Source organism: Panthera onca, chromosome C2 (assembly GCF_046562875.1).
Source record: "Panthera onca isolate mPanOnc1 chromosome C2, mPanOnc1 haplotype 2, whole genome shotgun sequence".
In the NCBI taxonomy this organism is placed as follows: Eukaryota; Metazoa; Chordata; class Mammalia; order Carnivora; family Felidae; genus Panthera; species Panthera onca.
Window position 1 is genome coordinate 153,746,874 of NC_138347.1, and position 22,077 is coordinate 153,768,950.

Sequence of the window (22,077 nt, forward strand, 5' to 3'; positions counted from 1 at the left end):
AAAAAGCAGTGTGCAGTTGAGAAAAGGTTCGGGAGGCCGAATTATTCCACAGTGTAGAATTCAATAGCCCCTCTTCCTGAATGGGTGAGTATCAGAGATGGGCGAGTGAACGGTTATAAATATTTCAGCTAGCCTGGTTGACCAATTCCTTGCCGGCCACTTCTCGTTTAAAGACGTTACTTGCCTCCCACAGAAATAGAGTGAGCTTTTACCAGATTTCTCTTTGTAGAATTTGATGGTTTTTTTCTTTCCTACCTTCTTCTTCTCCTCCCCTCCTTCCCCAGGTAATCCTTGTAGCTAATGAAGTGGCAAAGGAGAAAATTCCAGAAGAGCTGGGGTTAGCACTTGTGCTCACCGTTTATGAAGCCAAAGGCTTAGAATTTGACGATGTGCTCCTTTACAACTTTTTTACTGATTCTGAGGTATGTCATAGTGAATTCTGTTCACGCTGTGCATGCGTATGTATGAGCTGGGCTTCCGCTCTGGGAGAGGCAACTTGGAGCTGAGTAGAAGTGAGTCTGTCACAGGTACTGGTTTCCGTTTTAGAGCATCATCCATTTGGTGGTGGGGGGGGGGGGCTTGTTGTGTTTGGATACGGGTTTTGTCAATGGCTGCGGGTGGTTTTCTAGTGTGTCGGGCTGGTTCGCCCTGCCCTACTCTCTTGTATTCATCTTCTTCCGAGTGCCTGGTACCCAAGCGCCAGCTTCCAGTTTTCACTAGCTCTGTTATCCTTGACTCCCAAGGATGCTCCAGTTGGAGTGAGCTCTAAGGAGAGCCTTACAAAGGAAGGCAAGGTTAGCAGTGTCCACCCTATGAGGACAGAACTGGGCAAGTTCAGTTCATAGAAAGAGAAAACTCCGGGAAGACAAATGAGGCTTGGTTCCTGCCCACTGCATCAGGTAATGTGGGGGATGAGGACAGCTGCCCCGCCTGGGAGCTCCCTTCTGGCATGGCTTCACCACTGCTTGCGGCCCGTGTGGACGATGGCGGTGAAAGAGTCCCTGGGTTGACCCCCAGTGACCTCCGTGCCAGCCCACTGCTTTGACTTGGCTCCCGAGTCCTTGGGAGGGTCTTTCTTCCCAAGCTCAGTACACTGTGGGTAGAGTCAGCAACTCGAGCCGCTGGTTTCTCTTCACCACTCTCTTTTGATGGGGGCTCAGGCTGGATGCCGACTGTGCTGTGGGGTCTTCTCTGGGGACGTAGCTGGCTGTGTCCTTGTCCTTGTTGCAGACTTCCCACTGCACACGTGCATGCTTGAAGGCGCTGTTTTTCGTACTTGATTTAGGAGCACTGTTAGCTTTGACACCTTAAAATCTGTCCCGGAACTGACCGTTCACATGGGGTCCTTAGCGTTTTCTTTCCGGTCTTTTAAAAAATATGATTGCCTTGATGGTACCTAGGACTAATATTGCTATGGGTACTTTACGGCTTATGAAGTACTTTTTGAAGGCCTTGTTTCCCGTTATCCTCCTCTAACCCTCTGAGGTTGTGTGTATTTTCATCACCCTCATTCTACAGGTAGAGCTGAGGGTTGTGGGAAAATAGTCATGATGTAGGTGCCAGAGCCCGGAGACCAACTCAGATGCTTTCAGTTCTGAGTCTCGAGATCTTTCCTCTGTACTCCTTTCCTTTTAAAGCCCCGCATGCAAATGGGCTTCCAGAATCTTCCACAATGAGTATGACATTGCCAGACCTTAAGTGCATTCTTTTTCTATTGACTTTTGCTAAGGCAATCAGATGCACTCTCATTGACCCTGGAACCGTTTTTAATCTCTGAGGACTAACTCTTTTCTTCTCATAATACATTCATTGGTCATGGTTGGACCGAGGCTCTGCTGAAAGAGGAAGGGGTAAGACTTTGTTGTTCCTGTCCTTTATTAAGTGCCAGCTGTATGCTTGTGCCAGTAAGAAGCCTGAGGAGCTGTGGGCCTAGGGATCTGTAACTTGTGGTCAGTTCTACTTGTGAAAGAAAAATCCAGTTATCCTGTCTCACCTTGATCCTGTAAATGACAAAGGCGAAAACATCTTGGCCCTGTGCTCCCACCAATGGCTCCGTTTGTCGCATGAAACGAAAATAATGCCAAATGGAATCTTTTGGTAACCGCCACTTCATCTGTGCATGCGATAAGATTTCTAAAAAGGCTTCTGATGGGGTGCTTCTCCGTTCCCGGGGGATGTAACCATGCCTTCCCCGGCACAGAGCACACCCCCTGTTATCACGGACAAACTCAAGCCCAACAAACGTCTCATTTCTAAATGAGAGGAAATGCTTTAATTAAAGCAGAGGAAAGACAGGGATCACTTAAGTCTTCAGTCGCCTGTAGTCTGGCTCCTCATGTGGGGTTTCCTTCGGGGTGACTGGCTGAAGGCTGCTGCAGAGCAATGGTGTTTTGATACGGGCGACCGTGGAGAGTTCCCTTCCCCATCCCTGGCCTCTTCTTCTACCCCCAGTTTGTGTTTCTGGCAGACACTCTCTTTGAGCGTGTGTATGTGGGGGGTGGGGAGTTCTTGTTGCCTCGTTTGTGAGTCTTCGGTCTGGAGGATTTGTTGTGACCTGTTCAACTGTAGGTGCCAGGGCCATCTTCTGAGACGGGAAAGGGACCAAGAATGGTTACACCAAATCCTTCTCTTCTAGGATCTGGCCTCAACTGGGGGGAGCAGCAGTCATTCTCCCAGTCACCCCCACACTCTCCTCCTGTGGGGACTTGGAAGGGTGCCTGCCGTTTACTCTGCCCCCGTGGGGACTCCTTTCCTTCACCCTGGCCTGTGAAGAGGACGGGAGGGACTTTGGAAACCACAGCTTTTATGGGTTAATCACTTAGAGAACAGGCCCACCTTTGGCCTTCCCAATTCTCAGTCCCAGTAGAAGGAGCTGGAAGAGTTAAATCCTGCTTCTTTGATGCTCAGAGGTGCTGGAGGCCCGGATTCTTGCCACAAAGACACGTGCTCACTCCTCAAAGGCCCTGTCTTGAAAGTAAAGTGTGTTTTATTCCTGGAGGCGGGTTAGTCACGTGCCCGATGAGTGCCTTTGCTCCTCATTCAGTGGTTTTAAAATACGCTGGTGCTTCACAAGCCCTTCTAAGGTCAGCCGGTCTGGTCCTCGCGCTGTCCCCCAGGAGAGCCTCGCACATGTCAGAACACTTGTGTCTTTTGCCTGCCTTCGTTGGCACGCAATTCAGTGACCGTGAGCGGCTCTGTAAGGCCCATAGTCATAAGGACGTCTGGAAGGCTTTTTTTTTTTTTTTTAAACTTCCAACCACTCAAATGATTACATGATTCACATCTTGTTCAGAGCGTGGTGATTCATCTCACAATTGGTTAGTAGCGTGGCCATTTTTACGTAGTAGGCAGCGTATAAAGCATTTACCCTAATACTTCTATAGCGTAAGTCCTGGAGTGACTTGAGGGATGTCATGAACCGTATTCTGCTTCATGTTTTCATCGTTCTTGAGAAGGTAGAACCATGTGATTGATTGATTGATTGATTGATTGATTTATTGTCACTCAAAGGATGAATTTTTATTTTATTTTATTATTATTATTATTTAATATGAAATTTATTGTCAAATTGGTTTCCATACAACACCCAGTGCTTCTCCCAACAGGTGCCCTCCTCCGTGCCCCTCACCCACCCTCCCCTCCCTCCCATCCCCCATCCACCCTCAGTTTATTCTCAGTTTTTTGTTTTTTGTTTTTTTTTTTTAAACGTTTATTTATTTTTGAGACAGAGAGAGACAGAGCATGAACAGGGGACGGGCAGAGAGAGAGGGAGACACAGAATCTGAAACAGGCTCCAGGCTCTGAGCGGTCAGCACAGAGCCTGACGCGGGGCTTGAACTCACGGAGTGTGAGATCATGACCTGAGCCGAAGTCGGACGCCCAACCGACTGAGCCACCCAGGCGCCCCTATTCTCAGTTTTTAAGAATCTCTTATTTTGGCTCTCTCTCCCACTCTAACCTCTTTTTTTTTTTCTTTTTTCTCCCTTCCCCTCCCCCCTGGTCTTCTGTTAAGTTTCTCAGGAGCCACATAAGAGTGAAAACATGTGTTATCTGTCTTTCTCTGTATGACTTATTTCACTTAGCACAACGCTCTCCAGTTCCATCCACGTTGGGTAGCACCATTTTATAAATGGAAAAGGTAAAGGCTAGGGACAGTTAACTAGCCACTTTCCCAAGACGCAGTAAAGTCTGAAATCTGAAATTTCATGGGAATTCTGCCCTCTAAGTCCGGCATGTATTCTGGGCACTTTAGCTTCGCCACGGTCTGCCAGCCGTGACGGCCAAATCCAGCCTACTGTCTACTTTTGTACCGCCTGTGGCCTAACAGTGGTTTTTACATTTTTAAATGGTTAGAAAGAAAATCCAAGGAAGATAATATGGCATGACACATGGAAATCACATTCAATTCAGTTTCAGTGTTGGAAAACAATGTTTTGTTGGAACACACCATGCCCATACATCTACATAATTGACTCTGGCTGGTTTTGCATCATAAAGGCAGAGTTGAGTAGTGGTGACAGAGGCCACATGGCCCGCAAAACCTAAAATATTCATCACCTGACCGTTTAGAGAAAAAAACTTGCCAACTTCTGGTCTACGTAGTCACTTTGTGGTATGAGTTTGGATAAAGGGACGCGTGGCTAAAATATCAACTCCTTGTCAAGCATCGTATTATTAGACACTTGATGTTGATGATCTCCTTTTATTTCCCCCCAAACTTGGGTAGTTCTATCACCCCCATTTTTCAGAGCAGGAGTAGGAGACCAGCGGAAACAAATAAACAATTTGTCTGAGGTCACATAGCTGAGAAGAGAAAGAACTGAGATATAAATATGTTCTTTCTGACATCATTCTACTGTGTCCACAGTTCCTGAATGTTGTTCCATCTTTGCTTGAATAGTTAGAAGTGTTGTCATATATGTCTTCACAGCTGACACTAAGTGGCATGTCTAACACGTTGTGAAAAGGGGTGAAGGACACTGGATTCCTCCCTCCATACTGCTTGCTGAAGTTACTGAAACAAGAAACTTCCTGGGTGCTTAGCATTCCTTCTGGAAGTGGGCACGTGTGCCTGGCTTCTCAGCTGTCTTGGCCGAGTGTCCGGGGGAGTTTTCACGGTGGCTTCCCCGTTCCCTGCCTGTGCAACCTGAGGTCCCCCCAACTGAGGCCATAGGATGGCCGCCTCCTTACAGCTGGGGCTGAGGGCCCCAGGCCAGGAAAAGGGGGCTTAATTCACCGTGAAGCTGTGTGTACAGTTCAAAAGCATATTCTCTTGGTCTCTAATTTGTCCTTGTTGTTCAGGCTTACAAGGAATGGAAGATCATTTCCTCATTTACACCTTCATCATCCGACTCCAGACAGGAAAACCGGCCACTGATTGAAGTGCCCCTGGAAAAACCCAGCTCCTCTCAGGGTCGGTCTGTTGTGATGAATCCAGAAATGTACAAGGTGATTTTCTGCCATTTGTCCACACGCTGGTTTGATGGGGAGGCAGTAAACAAGGTTTGGATGAGAAGACGAGGTTGAAAACAGAGTCTGGTACTTGACTGGTTTTTTTTGTACGTCAGCAATGGCGAGTGGAGGATGGGAGTGGGCATGGCAGGGATCTCAGTGTTGGCAAACTCTCTTTTCTCAACAGAGAGTGGGGCTTGGTGGGTGGGGCACTGTCTTGAACGTGGAAGGGGGAGGCTTGTTCTTTCTATCCATCTCTGGCACTCAGCTCTCTTTGGAAATTTTGATGTTGCCGACAGGGAACTCAGACGTGAAATGCAGGACAATAGTTAATAGAGACTTGTATACCAGCCTTAACTGTTGTTGGGGAGAAAAAATTTTCTCTACATTTGAGGATTCTTCTATCTTCTAGTTGGTCTAAACATTAAATCGACAGGAGATAGATTAACAGAAGACAACAAAACTTAATTATGTATGTACAGCAAATTGACATAGACCTGAGATTCCGAAAACAAGCAAAATGAGGTGTATACGTCACCCTGAACCAAGGAGAAGCGGGTAGGGCTTTAGGGTTTCAAAGGGAAAGAAAGTAATTCACAAGAAGATGAAAAAGATAAACGTTTGGTAAGCAAATGTTTGCTGGGTCATCCAGAAACAATGGGACACAGAAAGGAATTTACACAGAGTTTGCTACCATTGTTCCTGTTTACCACCCCTTGTTCATATTATACTGTACTTGTCTCTGGTGATTGGCCCCTTCCTGGAGCAGGTCCTCTGTCTACATTCTTTTAGGCAGTCAGGGAGAAGGTCAAAGTTTCTTCCTGAGCCTTTCATTTCTTAAAAATAATTGGCCCAGGGTGCCTGGATGGCTCAGTCATTAAGCATCTGACTTCAGCTCAGGTCATGATCTCACAGTTTGTGAGTTCGAGTCCAATGTCGGATGAGCACGAGCCCTGCTTTGGGTGAGTCCTGCTTCTCTCTCTTTCTTTCCCTCCCTCTCTCTCTGCCTCTCGCTCACTATGCCCTCTCTCTTTATCTCTCTCTCAAAAAGAATAATAATAATCCACATGCCAAAGAGATGGTAATCCACATTTTGGGGTGGCAGATTTTGCACGCATATACTGTTAAGGGACCTGGCTTCCCCTTCCCTACACCCCAGCTACCTCACTGAGAAAGAGGCTAAACCTGAACAGTTCTGCAGAGTTTTTGACTGGGGGAGGTTGATGGGGCCTCAAGAGAGTAAGGGCAACATCACAGAAAATTGAGCCAGCAAAACCAAAAATTTTGGGAGAAACTCCTGCCCTAGTTTAACGTCTCATACAAAGTGCAAAACAACCAAGCAGAGCAGCAGTCATCGGGCACTGCAGAATCAGAAGTTAAATCACTGCCAAGCTATGCAAACTTCTAGGTAGCCACAAATCGGCTCTTGTCTTGAAATGTGCATTATTTAATTAAGTAGGCCTTCTCCACGCTCAAATCATAATACCCTTATATCTGTTGCCCTCAAGTGTGGCATAGGTCATGAGTAATTTTGTACTAATGACAGTGGTTGTAGACGTGTATGAGTGGCTTAATTTTTAAAAGTAAGTTACAGTAATTGTGTAAGATGTAACCATTGGGAAAACTTGAATGAAAGGTGCTTGGGACTTCTCTACACTGTCTTTGGAACTCCCTATGCACCTGTAAATATTTCAAAATATAAAATTACGTTAGGTCCAAGGGCAGTCCCGTGCTAGGGTTGTGCTCCCTTGTTAGAGCTCTGCTTACCTGTGCTGTGACCACAGTTGAGTTCCTCGTGTCCCGCCCGTGCCTGGGCTATACTGACGTTGGCTTTTTGTGTTTCACCCACATGAGTAAGCCCATCGAAGTGTATTGTGTTGAAGGTTTAAACAAGAGGCTGTCTGTCTTTGTCCTTGATTTAGCTCCTCAACGGAGAGCTGAAGCAGCTATATACTGCTATCACACGGGCCCGGGTCAACCTCTGGATCTTTGACGAAAACCCAGAGAAGCGGGCTCCTGCTTTCAAATATTTCATGAGAAGAAATTTTGTCCAGGTTGTGAAGACAGATGAAAATAAAGGTGAGATCTCCTTAAACTCTTCTGGCTGTTGGATACAAAACCGGTTACCCCTGACTTCTTCTTACGATACCTGTGAAACCTATACAGGGTATAGGTTTTTGAGAGCGTGCTTTCTTTCCTTTGCACATTCTTCTGAGAAATGAGCGTTCGTATTTACCGCTAAGGTATGTGGGAAAGTGTGGTTGTAATGGGATGGGGGGAGGTTAACTCCTGCAGGGAAGATCTTTTATTGGTCCTTTGAAAGTGAAGGTCACAGAGGGCACCTGGCTGGCTCAGTCAGTAGAGCATCTGACTCTTGACCTCAGGGTCGTGAGTTCAAGCCCCATGTTGGGTGTGGAGCCTACTTAAAAAAAAGCAAAAGTGAGGGTCATGGGCGAGGGTGAGAAGAAATAGGCTCTGTTGGGGGAACACAAATTGCTATGGTCTTTGGACAGCTGATTGGCGATACCCATCAAAATAAAGAATGTGCAGCTTTAAAAGTGACTCAGCAATTCTTGTTCTAGGAGACTGTTCTAGAACATTCCTGTATGAAACCTCAAAAGTTTATGCACAAGAGTGTTCATCACAGCACCATTTGTAATTATCAGAAACTAAAACAACCTAAGTGTCAAGTGTCCACCAACGAGGAGCTGTTTATGGCGGCTCCTCTGGTCCTGCGACACGTGAGTGTGGGTTGTTGAGTAGATATGGATGCCTTTTACTTCTTCCCTTCTGTGCTGTTTGCAGTGTTGAGAAAGCCAAACCAATATTGTGTGTTGTTGTGATAACTTACAGAGACTGGCTAATTAAAAACCGGAATGGAGGTCTCCCGGTAGGAGAACTAACGGAGAAACAATCAGCCCTTCATAAAGGAGAAAATTGCTGTCTTTCTTGTGGGTTAGCTGTTGAGTTGGCTCCTCTAGGCCACAGTTAATTTCTCCAAGGATGGGGGGAGGCGCAGGGCTCAGCCACGGTGCAGAGGTCTGCTGATTTGCTGAGCATTTTCCAGCCAGTTGTATGGAGACTATTTCTGGTTACAGCCAATGGCTCAGCTGGGGACCAGGGTGAGACGTTCTATTCCTGGGCCCCGGCGGTTAGGTGTAACAGGGGAAGTTGAAGTCTTGGAGTTAAAAAACCCTAGCTTCTCATTAGAACTTTCTACCTATGCGGCCACGTGACCTTGTTCAGGCACACTGTCTCACCCCGGGCTTTCACTTCTTCAGCGAAAAGGGAGCGAGTGGGCTGGCCTCCCGTGGTTGTTCTTGGCCTTTCCTGCAGCGCAAACTCCTTTTGGTCTCAAAATAGATTCTGGCACCTGTTATAAAAGATCATCAGGAGAGGCAGTTTTCCTTAATTTAAACATTCAGAATGAAACCAGATCACAATTTATTTTCCATCTTGGTGCATGAAGAATACAAGAAAAGGGCAGTCTTTGCTGTGTTGTAAGTTGCACATGGGAAAGTCTGTGAGAACATCTGTTTCCACTGTGCAGGGGAGCTTGGGCTGAGCGCAGTGACTGTGTTTTTTGGGTTTCTTCATCATGGGCCGGCAGAGTTCATTGCCCTGTGCCGAGCTACTGTGGAGCTCTGCTGTGAAGGTAAAATGTCCCCCGGGTGCTGACAGCACTCGGGGAGTCGGGACAAGACGCTGCGAAGTTGTCTTTGCACTCACTGCTGCAGGGCATGGCAGAGGGCTGGCGGGAAGGATTTTGCACCTTTTAAACGAAGCTGGCAGGTCCGCCTTGCTGCCCCCGTTGATATCCACGGGCCCGGGGATCCCGGACCCCTCTAGCCCAGATTGGCCTCTCAGCCTGGTGCTGGTATTCAGTCTTTCATGTACTTCCTGCAGCTGTGGCTCAGAACCAGCAGAGAGGGTTGCCCACTGCTGGTGATGCTCCGGGGCTGCAGGCGGGGTGTGATCTAGTCTCCAGCAGGCTAATGTGACGACAGAAAGGCCCGACAGCAGGTGGCTGCGATAGTCTGCGTCCACCAATGGGGATGCGACACACTGCTTACCATGAGGGCAAAGTCTGGGCATTTGAAAACACTGTAAAGCGCTCTTACCTTGTTCCTTGCTAAAGCCCCTGTGTGGGAGTTTGCTAAGAGCTACATGGCTTTGGATTTTTAAGGAGGAATAGACTTCGCTTTAAAAAAAGATTTTTTTTTAATGTTCATTTATTTTTGAGAGAGAGAGAGAGAAACAGAGTGAGAGCAGAGGAGGGGCAGAGAGAGAGGGAGACACAGAATCCGGAACAGGCTCCAGGCTCTGAGCTGTCAGCACGGAGCCTGACACAGGGCTCAAACTCACGAACCACGCAACCATGACCCGAGCTGAATTTGGATGCTTAACTGACTGAGCCACCAGGCGCCCCAGAATTTGCTGTCTTCCTATCTATAGCCATAGGGGAGGAAGGTAGACTGAAGTTCAAAAACTGAGCAACATCCTTTCTCACCCCTACTTCCCCCTTCCAAAACCCGCAACAACCTGGCTTGGTAAGCTAACATCGATCTTTTTTTTTTTTTTTTTTTTTTAATGTTTATTTATTTATTTTGAGAGAGAGAGAGAGGGAGCACGAGACGGGGAGGGGCAGAGAGAGAAAGAGAATCCCAGGCAGACTCTGTGGTGTCAGCGTAGAGCCCAATGAAGGGCTCGATCCTATGAACCACAAGATCATGACCTGAGCTGAAATCAAGAGTTGGATGCTTAACCAATTGAGCCTCCCACGTGCCCCTAAGCTATGTATTAAAACGAATACTAGAAAGACAGCACAGGTGTATTTGTCTGCCAGGGCTGCCATAATAAAATACCACAAACCTGATCGTCTACGTTCTGGAATAGTACGGTATTTGTCTCCAGCGCTGCACGTGAGAAGTCCAAGACCACAGTGTCAGCACCTTGATCAGACCTCTTCTGAGGCCTCTCTCCTTGGCTTGTCGGTGGTTTTCCCTCCGTGTGAGCCCCTCTTTCTCTGTGTTAATCTCCCTTCTAATAAGGACATAGATCGGATTAGGATCCACCCTAACAGCCTCCTTTTAACTTACTAACTTCTTGCAAGGCCCTGCTTCCGAGTATAATCACATTCGGAGGCCCTGGGGGTTAGGGCTGCAACATATACATTTTTGGGGTGAGGGAGGGGGGCAAACTTCAGCCCATAAGAGCACATTTAAGGGAATGAATGCCCAGAGAAGCAAACCCACTTTTCTTTTTCATTTCAGACTTTGATGACAGCATGTTTGTTAAGACCTCAACCCCTGAGGAATGGATCGCGCAAGGAGAATATTATGCTAAACACCAGTGCTGGAAGGTAAGTGCTGGACCAGGAGCCTGGGGGTGAGGTCTTTGTGACTGGGGACCTCATCAAGGCCTCACAGGCAGGTTTTCCGCCATCCACCTTATCACCAGGATAGGGCAAAGGTTATGGCTGTTGTGCTACTTCTTCCGAAACATCAGGTCGCCCCGCGATGAAGTGAGCTTCCTGTCCTGCTCCTTCCCCAGCGCAAGGGTGACGTCCCTTCCCTGTGGCCAAGTGCCAGCATGTACCAGTAGGAAGAGGGAGTGTCATGGCTTCTGCCCCACCCACAGACTCTTCTGTTAATTTTCTTTTCCTCCTGTGCTCTTCGTTTCCACTTTTTTTGCTGTCATCCCACCGCGTTTTAAAATAGTAGCAGATTGGGGGCGCCTGGGTGGCTCAGTAGGTGGAGCGGCCGACTCTTGATTTCAGCTCCGGTCATGATCTCATGAGCCAGTGAGATGGTGAACCACGCTGACAGGGCAGAGCCTGCTTGGGTTTCTCTCTCTGCGCCCCTCCCCGTGTCTCTTTCTCCCAAAGGAAATAATAAATAAACGTTAAAGGAAATAAAACAGTAACAGGTTGGTCACTGGTTTCTCAAACTGATCCGACACAGACCTGACTGCCAGTCTGGGGCTAGTGAGCATGGGTTAAGCTTTATCACCAGACTGAGTTAACCAATTCTGGGCCACGAGCCGTGTTGCCAGCGTGAGCAGCCTTCCTCCGGGCAACGTTATCGCTGCTGGTCCTTTTGAAGTATTGAAGCCAGCGTGAGAAGCCCCATCCCTCTCCCACGGTCAGCATCCCTACACGTCACACGGTCTCAGGTGAGGCCCCAGGGCCTGTGTGTTTCCCGTGATGCGGTGGTAACGATGTCTCCACCTACAAGGCACAGACACCTTCAGCCCAACAAGCTCATCTTGGGCCCCATCTCATTCCTTCCCTGTGTCATCTGCAGCTTGTCAGGTGACATGATGACTGCAGCAGGTGGCTAAGCAGCCCATCCTCCCCAGCAGCAACCCAAGCAGGGCTGAGGGCAGGCACTTTTCTTCTCAGGGGTCTCTTTCTTTATCAGGAAGTCCCCCGTGGACTTCTTCTGACATCTCACTGCTCGGTACTAGGTCACGTGCCCACGCCTGGTGCAAGGGAGTCTGGGAGGGCAGTCCCATCCTGCGGTCTCAGCCCTTCATGGAAGGCGGGCTCTGCCATGACGCATGGGAGGGAGCGGGGAGTGCTGTGGGCAGCTAACCCGCAGCCGAGTTCGGCTGTAGCTCCTGTAAGTCTCAGCCAGGCCACCCACGTCTGAACTCAGCAGCCAGTCGGCAAGCAGGTCGGCTTCTGGGGGTTAGTTGGCATTTGGCTCAGGTGATGGGGGTGAATGGGGACACGGGCCCCTCATCGTCCAGCAGATGAGCCTGGGCTGAGCAGCATTCCGAGTAGAGAGGGAGGCAAACCATAAGAGACCCTTAAATACAGAGAACAAACTGAGGGTTGATGTGGGGGGCGGGGAAGAGGGGAAAACGGGTGATGGGCATTGAGGAGGGCACCTGTGGGGAGGAGCACTGGGTGTTGTGTGTAAGCGATGAATCACGGGAATCTATGTATGTAACGCTGTATGTTAGCCAACTTGACAATAAATTACATTAAAAACAGAACGAAACAGAGTAGAGAAGCCCATGAGGCCCCCTGAAGCCTGGCCTCGGAGCTGGCCCTGTATTACTTGGCTGTGTTGTGTTGGCCAGAGTAGGTCACAGCCCAGATCTGAAGGGAGGAGACATAGGCAGCAGTCTTGGGAAAAGCTGCAGAATTATACTGTGAAGGGGTGTGGACCGCTAGCGGGAGCACTGAAGGACTGTCGCCACCTTGCGATCCGTCCTAAGGGGTGAATATGTAGGATTTAGCTGCCAGAAGTGGACAGAGCTCTGAAACTTTACCCACTGCCCATCTTTGTTATAACTTGGATGCTGTTATAAAACCAAGATTCTCTTTGGGGGCAGCAGCAGAGAGGGGAAATATGGGCAGCAGGTATGGATATGAACTTGGAAAACTAGACGGTCTTTCCCTTTACTCCCTTCAGAACAGTGTTGGTGTAACCTATACATGTCGCCCAAGCATTTCCAAGTCTTTAGCCCTTTTTAAATTATTATTGTTATTATTAATGTTTATTTTATTTTTGAGAGAGAGAGAAAGAGAGCAAGCAGGAGAGGGGCAGAGAGAGAGGGAGACACAGGATCCAAAGCAGGCTCCAGGCTCCGAGCTGTCAGCACAGAGCCCGACGCGGGGCTCGAACTCACGAACCAGGAGATGGTGACCTGAGCCGAAGTCGGAGCTTAACCGACTGAGCCACCCAGGGGTCCCTCTAGTTCTTTAGCCCTTTAAAAAGACCTTTTGAACGTTCGAATCTAAAATCTTTTTATGGGAGCTGGCCCCGACGAGAATGCTATAAAAAGCTTTCTCCTCACCTGATTTTGTTTTGACTCCGCGAAAGGACTTCAGGACCCAGGTCGTTTATTGAGTTTTTGGCTGCATGTCAGTGAATGTTCCAGAACCACCATATAAATGGCAACCACTAGAGGTTCATTCACTCGATAAGCTCCTGTTGAACTAGTGGCCAAACACTGCGTTTAGGTTGCAGGGATACGATGGTGAGCAGGACACACACGGAAGGGCTCACGGCTCCTCCTGCTGCACGTGTCACAGATGAGAGATGAGCTGCCCTTAGAACCAGCTGTCCTGGACAGGTTGGCCAGGAAGGATGCTCCAAGTAGGAGCCTTGAGCTGAGTCCTATGGGCTGAGTGAAGTCAACTGGGCAGAGAAGGAACGGGAGAGCGTTTCAGTTAGAAGGAGCAGCATGTGCAAAGGCCGGGTGGTTGCCAGGAGTGTGGCACAGGTCATTGGAACACAAGGAGGCCCATGAGGCTGGGGAGGCTGAAGCAAAGAGCCTGAGGGAACAAGATGTTGTCCCATCTACTTAATCCTTCCCTCGCCCACGCTGAGACCTAATCTTTACCTGCTGGACCAAACCTGACTTTTTGCCCTGTAGCCTGTGCGCTGAGACGTGGCGTCAGCATTCCTATTTTAGAAAAGCAGCTTTCTGCAGGCCGGGATGGGGGTCCAGGCCATTCTCCTGTGATGCTTTTATGCCCACCTTCTACGCGCTCAACACAGAGGCGCATGACCCGGGGGTCTGGCCAGTTATCTTTCAGAAGATCCCCGTCTCTATCCCCATCCCTACCCCCCTTTCTGTGTTCCCAGCTCTTCCACCAACACTCCCAGTTAGCTATTGTGGTTCCGGACTAGAAAAAACCCGTGTGGGTGCCTTTGGGCCAACGCTCCGTGTCTCTGACCTGAGGTTGCTAGCGCATACGACGAGACCGATGAAGCTTCTCACACGTGGCTTTTGGAAGATTAAGTGAGGGTGTTACTTACGGCGGCCTGTAAAACTAGGCCCTGAATCCCTTTTCCATGGATTCTGGACACTTCCAAAAGGAACCTTTGAATGGGAAGGGTTCGCTGGTAACGTTACTGGGCTTTGTCCCTTGAGGTCGTTTTCTTTAGCTCATCGGCACGTTCCGGCTCCTCCCCTCAGGCTGGGCCGGGGTGAGACTCACTCCCTTGTCGGTGCACACACGGGCGTGTGCGTGTGTGTGTGTGCGCGCGCGTGCGTGTGTTTAACCCTCGTTCCATACGTCACCTCCAGTTCCTTGTTGGGAATCAAAGCCTTCTGCCCGTTCCAGGTGGCAGCCAAGTGTTACCAAAAAGGAGGTGCGTTTGAGAAGGAGAAGCTGGCCCTGGCCCACAACACCGCCCTGAACATGAAATCCAAGAAAGTCAGCCCCAAGTAAGAGTCCCGGGGGGTCATCTCGGGGCTGCTCTGGTGAGAGCCGCGGGTGAAACCTAGCGGGGGCTCCGTCGCCGGTCCGCGGGCACTCTGTTTTGTCTCCTCCTCCAGGGAGAAGCAGGTGGAGTTCTTGGAACTGGCCAAGACCTATCTGGAGTGCAACGAGCCAAAGCTGTGCCTCAAGTGCCTGAGCTGCGCCAAGGAGTTCCAGCTGTCTGCCCAGCTGTGCGAGAGGCTGGGGAAGGTGAGGCCCAGCCTGCGCTGTCGCTGGGAGAACCGGGCCACCCCGGAGCCGACTCCCTCAGCCCCCGCTTGCGTCAGGGAGGGGCCCCGGGCCTCCAAAGAGGGACACGGCAGCCCCGAGGACTGCAGGGCAGTCGTTTTCTCCACGCGCCCGAGCGTTTCCACGGCTCCAAAGATGTGTGTGCGTGTCCACGTCCCTGTGAAGGTTTGCGATCCAGTGTCAATCACAGAGGGGCCGAGTGTTCAAATCAAAGGGCCGATGGGCTTTGGCATAGTCCTGCCTTCCTGTCCTCCCTGTCCAGGCTGGAGTCTGCCTGTGGCGATGGCCCGGCATGACATGGCGGTTTTCCCGCGTTCTCGGTCACTGCTCTAGTTGCCAACCCATCTGGCGGGCCGCTAGCCACAGGTGGCTATTTAATTTATAATTTAAGTTAATTAAAATGTCGAAAAATAAGAAATTCAGTTCCTCGGTCCCACTAGCCACGTTTCAAATGCGCATTGCTACGAGAACATTTCCATCATCGCGGAAAGCTCTGTTGGGCAGAGCTAATGGTCTAGAGCATAGCTACTCACTGCGTGGTCAGCGGGCTGGCGGGCGGGTCACGCAATTTCACGTGTCTGCACCAAGATTAGCACCAAAGGTGAAAGTGACCAGTGAGAGACTTAGGGCAGTTCGGCACTGCCGTGACATCCAAGTGGTGATGATTTTTTTGGGGATTCCTTTTTCTCCTCGAGACAGAATTGGCATGGAAAACTATCAGTTGTAGATGCACGACGTAATGATTCGATACATGTGCGTGCTGCGAGGCGATGCCCACAGTAGGTTGAGTTAACATCCATCACCGTACAAAGATTGTTTTCCCTCGCAATGAAACCTTTTATTTTTATTTTTATTTTTTTTAAATTTTTTTTTTTTTTTCAACGTTTATTTTTTCATTTTTGGGACAGAGAGAGACAGAGCATGAACGGGGGAGGGACAGAGAGAGAGGGAGACACAGAATCGGAAACAGGCTCCAGGCTCCGAGCCATCAGCCCAGAGCCCGACGCGGGGCTCGAACTCACGGACCGTGAGATCGTGACCTGGCTGAAGTCGGACGCTTAACCGACTGCGCCACCCAGGCGCCCCTCAATGAAACCTTTTAAGATCTGTTCTCGGAGCAGCTTTCAAGGGTGCGGTACGGCATTATCTGAACTCACACGGTTCATGTTCAGTGTATCCCTTGTGAGGGATGGGAGGTGTAGAGCGAGGTGGTTCGAGAAGCTTTGCTCTAGAATGCCCAGCTCGGGCTGTGGTATTCCGCCATGTAAAAGGCTTTCCAGCAGGAAAGTGGGTTTCCACGCCTCTCGTCTCCCCGTGAAACCTAGTAGCTCCTGGATGTGCAGAGCATCCCGGGCATTAGATGGGGCGGGAGCGGCACCTGCTGGGGACTTTGAAATGTGGCCCCCAAGTCAGTGTAAAGAGCATGAGGCCCTCATGGTGCTGCCTGCCCGGCCCCACATTTATTAGGGTGTGCGACCTGTTAGGGTGTGGGAGACGGGGATGGGATAGGGATTCCCCTCTGGGTGGGAGTTTGGGTCCTAAGATTCCGGGAACTAGCATAGCTTCTAACCTTTCCACGTTCCTTAGCTACCAAATCCTCAATGCCCTGTGTCGCCACCTTGGACCTACTCACTGACAACTACAGGGAACCAGCCTCAGCCTTTGCTTCCCGTTTTTGCCCAGCAGTGCCCGCCTTGACTGAGTCAGAGACCTTTTCCTTATCGACTCACTTTGCCCACCGCCCCACCCCCACCCCCAGCCTGGAGAGCTCTTCCTCTGAGAGTAGGGGGCTCAGGGACCAGGAGGCCATAAGTATAGCCTGTGCTCCCTCCTCCGGGACTTCAGCACCTTCAGAACGTGGAGGCCACCCTGCTCCCCTTCCGCGGGTTTGGCCACCGGTGGCAGCCTCGTCTGCTTCCTCTCCCCAGTACATTCTAGCAGCTCCAAGCCCCAGCCAGGGAAGGGTCTGGTCCCAGCCCCCTCCCTGGAAGGGTGTGCAGCCCTCAGCCAGCCTCAGACCTCACGTGGTCATCCTGCCACACTAACTGGCACGATTCACGTTGACCAGCTGGGCAGCAGCCTTCGTCTGTATCCTTAGACCAAATTGCCCCCCTGTTCCCAGCCCCTAAATGTGTGTCACCCCTGCCAAGAAGTGTTTTTGAGGGGACCCTGGGGATGCAAGACCATTTTGCAAGGATTCCTCTGCCTCATCCGCTTCTTGCCTTTTTCCTGAGAGCGACATTGGCTCCCTCGGAAACTTCTCAAGGCCCCTGCTCTGGACGGCAGGTGGGAGCCCTCCGCTCAGGGAGCTGCTGCATAGAACCAGCCCTCTGCTCTCTCTCCGGTTGGGCACACGCTTGGCACCTGGCAGGGCCTGCCTTCACACGGGGGGGGTTTCCTTCAGAGTAATCAGCATTGTCAGGGGAAGAAAGAGGTGGGGTGGTAGGTAATCCGGTTATGGGGTTTTATTCATGTGGCCGAGATGGGTCTAGATGCTCCCGGCTCTATGAGGTCTCGGGACTTAGAAGAACCTCACACCCGAATCTTTCCTTGTTTTTTATGTTTAGTTATTTCCTCAGAGAGAAAGACAGAGTGCAAGCAGGGGAGGGGCAAAGAGAGAGGGGGAGACACAGAATCGGAGGCAGGCTTCAGACTCTGAGCTCTCAGCACAGAGCCCGACGTGGGGCTCGAACCCACAAACCGTGAGATCATGACCTGAGCCAAGGTTGGATGCTTCACTGACTGAGCCATCCAGACACCCCTCATACCTGAATCTTCTTTGAATTTTGGCACTTGGTGCAGATGGTCTAGATAAATAAAAGCCAACTAAAATTTACTGGAGGGACTGGAATATATTTTGGCTTATTTCATTTTGGTTTTGTTTTCTCTTTGGACCTCAGGTGCCGTAAGTAGAATTATGAAATGAACTATTCAACAAACAGACGCGCCCGGGCTGTGTGCCGGGCACTGCGGGTGCTCAGTGGTCGGTAGGCGACAATACAGGGGCCTCTGCCTTGACAGAGCTTCCGTTCCTAGTGTGGGAGAGGGACAGCGGACAAGCCAGTAGCATAGAAGATGCCAGTGGTGATGAGGCTGGGTGAGGGGAGAGGGGTGTCGGGTGTTGCTGTTTTGGGCAGGGGGCGGGCAGGGAGCTGTCTTGTGAGCAGAGACGGTGCAAACACCTGGAGGGCATCGTGGGCCAAGCGTCCTTGCAGGCAGCAGCCCCCGAGGTGTGAGCGTGTGGGCGAGCTTGAAGAACGGCAAGGAAGCTGGTTGGGCCAGAGCAGAGTGAGTGGGGTAGAAGTGGTAAAATGAGCCAGAGAGGGCGGCAGGAGCAAGTCATGTAGGGCCTCCAAGTCCGTGGTGGGGACTGGATTTTGTTGACGTGTGACAGGGAGCCAGTGGAAGGTTCTGATGGCAGGAGCCACACGGAGCTCGTTGTTTGGAGGCTCTGCGGGGGGTCTGTAGGCAACAAGAGTAGAAGCAGACAGGCCAGTGGATGTGATTTGGGTTGCCATGATGGCGGTGGGGTGCCGGGAAGGGGAATTGCGGAAACGTTGCGAGAGCCAAGCACAAAGGATTAACCAAAGGGCTGGATGGAAGTGTGGGGGGAAGAGCGGGATATGATCTTCTGTTCGCGGCAAACCCACTGTTGGTTTTTGTCTGTTCATCCTCTTCCTCTTCATGGCCAGTCTCCGGTCCCATTCTCTCGTCACTGGCAGCCATTCCAGTGAATGTAACGTGTCATCCCCATATGCATGCCTAATTGAATAACAAATTCTAGTATTTTCTATACATGTATGTTTTGAGCTTTTGTAAATAGCATATTGTTCTGGTTTTTACTCTTTCCACCCCCTGCTATAGTGTTGAGGTCCGGCCAGGTTTGTGACCCCTGTATTTGACTTTTCCATTTCCCTAGTAGTGAACGTCCAAGTTGCCACCAACTCCCGGCTGCCACACACAGTACTATGTGGCACAGCACGTCTCCTGCCGGTCCTGGGTACTGCTGGAAATGGGCTTGCTGGCCCTAGGGTACGCATATACTTAATTTCACCAAGCGAAAGTGGAAGCCACTTTGCTTTCTAGAACAGCCGTACCACTCTGTGCAGGACGGTTCCACGTGCCCCATGTTCTTGACCACATTCAGTGGGCTCTGGTTTTCTAATTTTTGCCAATTTCATGGATGTATCTCACTGTGGTTTTAATTGACGTTTCTCTATCAGTGAGCTTGAGCATCTTCATTGATTTGTTAGTCACGCAAGTTTCCCCCACTGTGACCTGCCTGTTTGTATCCTTTGCCTAGTTTTCTGTTGTGATTTCAGGAAAGTCTTTGTCTTGTGGTCGAAAGAATCCATTTTATGTTCTAGATCTGTCTGGTCAAATATGATAGCCATTAGCCACATGTGGAAATTAAAGTTAAAATGAATGGAAATGGAATGAAATGAAAAATTCAGTTCCTCAGTTATGCTACCCACATTCCACGTGCTTACTCTTCACACGTGCTTAGTGGCTACCATATTGGCTAGCATAGCTATAGAATATTTCCATCTTCACTGCAAGGTCTATTTGATGGCGCTGGTCTGGATGTTCATGTTTGCCCTCTCTCTGTTAACTTTATTTCACATACCCTTTGTTCAGCAGTTTTGATTCCATCAAAGGAAGTTTATGTGTTTTGGGTTTTATTGAAGACTTTCTTTAACCTCAAGGTCACAAAGATATTCTCCTATGTTTTCATCCAATAGCTTTCACATTTAGGTCTTTATCCTATCTGAAGGTTAATTTTGTATATGGTGTGAGGTTGGGATATAACTTTATTTTTCACTCTATAAATAATTCTATACAATATATAATATGTATAATACAATATGTATTACATTTTATATATAATTTTTATGTAATTTTATATAAAGAAATTGTTTTCCTAATATCGCCTATGTCTTAGCATTTTTCACTGGGTCCTAACAAATAGCAGACATATTGTTCGTGGTATTGGCTTATTTTTAAGATCAAAAGTTATGCTATGAATACTCTAAGAGTGTATTTTACTCTGTCCTAGATAAAAGACGCGGCCTATTTCTATAAGCGAAGCCAGTGCTACAAAGATGCTTTCAGATGCTTTGAGCAGATCCAGGAATTCGATCTAGCACTCAAAATGTACTGCGAACAGGAGCTTTTTGAAGAAGCTGCTATTGCAGCCGAAAAGTAGGTGGTTTTATTCTCTCCCTTCCCCCACCCCGCTCCCTCCCTCCCGCTGCTCTCTGGGGGCAGCCTGCCTTGGAGGGTGTTATTCTGCTCTTCTGAAGCGCCCTGCCCGTGTCGCCCTCCTTCCACTCGAGTGGTGGCCTCGGTGCTGGGTCAAGAGCTCCTTGAAAGCAAGAACCAAACCTAAAGGATTAACCGAGGAGCTGAATGGGAAGTGCGGGAGGAAAAAGAGTGGAATATAATCTCCAGTTCCCAGCAGAGTCACCATTGGTTTCAGTTTGTTCATCCTCTTCCTCGTCATGGCCGGTCTCCGTTCCCACTCTCTCATCGGCAGCCATTCCAGTGCCTTTAACATACACGCTCTTAATATATTCACATTTAATATATTCTACTCTCTTTATAAGCTTTGACACAGTGTCATGAGAAGAGGCAGAAGATGATGAAGGGTTTGTTACAAGTGTGTATATAAGACACATGGCAATTTTGTGCTTAATGATGGTTCTGTCCTCTACCCTTACCTGCTGAGGTAGCAATTTTGCTGAATGGACGGATGAAGGTAAGTGCACTAGTGGGCAGTCAGGCCTTTGCTTCACCGTGACCTATGGGCAGACCCTCAGCCATGCAGTCATACATATGTGTACGAAATGTATGTTCACATACCCTCATAAGCTTCACACATGACCCACCGGAGGCCTTCTCGAGCCTTTATCTAGCTCATATTCCAAAGATGATGTCGAGATGGGCAGGGCTAATGGTTGACAAGGAATACAGAAATGGCATGTTACTGGTGCCCCGAAGAGATCTTCTTGGTGGTATGGGGCAGCTAGAATGACAGAGACCGCTATTCTGTGTTTCTGTTTGAGTCTACTCTCAGCTCCTGGAGAAGCAGGGTGTGGGTTGGTTCTACATTTTCTTTGCTTTCTACCAAATTCTGCATGTGACAAAATGAACATAACGGACCCAGGTGTTCAAACTTCAGGTTTTTGGGAAGTTAGCTTTTGTTAAAGTATAATATGTAGTCAAAAAGGTGCACCTAATTCTCAAAACATAGATCTACTTGTGTAACCAGCACCTCGATAAAGGTGCCCAGTACCTCGAGTTTTAGTTTTGGAAATGGAAAAGTAGGTGTTCTGTGCCATGGCTGGTAAAGTGAGCATATTCCTTCGTGAGGGTCTTTGGTACCCTTACGTTTATGATATACGCAACGGGTATGTAGTAGTCCGTTTAGGCAACCAGAACGAAATGCCATGGATTGAGGGGCTTAAACAACAGAAATTCATTTTCTCCTAGTTTTGGAGGCTAGAAGTCCAAGATCAAGGCTCCGGCCGGTTGGGCTATTGCTGAGAGCTCTTTCCCTGGCTTACAGATGGCTACCTTCTCACTGTGTCCTCAGGTGGCCTTTCCCTGGCACTTCCACATGGAGAGAGACTGCAAAAGACAGGTCATTCTCTGGTGTCTTCTTATAAGGACACTAATCCTGTTGGATCAGGACTCCACCTTTGTGACCTCATTTAACCGTAGTCTACTTCCTTTAGAGATCCCATCTCGAAATCCAACCACACTGGAGATTGGGCTCGAATGTATGAATTTCAGGGGACACAAACTATCACTCCATAAAAGGGTGCCAGCTGTGACATTTGTTGGGCACATAGTTACCAGGGTGCTATGCAGTCGTGATATGAGTAATTGACCAGACCAATTCCCTTGTGAAGTCATATGACAAAACTGACCAAGAGGTGGTTTTTTTTTTTTTTAAGTTTTAATTAGTTATTTAAACTTCTGCCCTCAGGTTTTCAGCAGAGCATTGAATCGTCACAGATTTTCCCCAGAAACATATTTTTCTCTCATTATTCTTTTTCAGCTTGATTGAGGTATACAGCTGAGAGTTCCTATGTGTTGAGTTGAGATCTAAGTGTAATCTGAGTATTAACTGGAAACTCACGTTAGATCTG

General features: G+C 49.1%; 1 protein-coding gene across 1 annotated transcript in view; it reads left to right on the forward strand.

Moving 5' to 3' along the window:
* Positions 1 to 22,077, forward strand: part of TRANK1 (tetratricopeptide repeat and ankyrin repeat containing 1) — a 79,098-nt gene that overhangs the window by 49,580 nt on the left and 7,441 nt on the right. Inside the window, exons 14-20 of the mRNA XM_078432524.2 lie at positions 285 to 422; positions 5,302 to 5,448; positions 7,374 to 7,530; positions 10,725 to 10,813; positions 14,537 to 14,640; positions 14,752 to 14,884; positions 19,980 to 20,125. Coding sequence (XP_078288650.2) covers positions 285 to 422; positions 5,302 to 5,448; positions 7,374 to 7,530; positions 10,725 to 10,813; positions 14,537 to 14,640; positions 14,752 to 14,884; positions 19,980 to 20,125 — 914 coding nt within the window. The remainder of the gene's footprint in view (positions 1 to 284; positions 423 to 5,301; positions 5,449 to 7,373; positions 7,531 to 10,724; positions 10,814 to 14,536; positions 14,641 to 14,751; positions 14,885 to 19,979; positions 20,126 to 22,077) is intronic.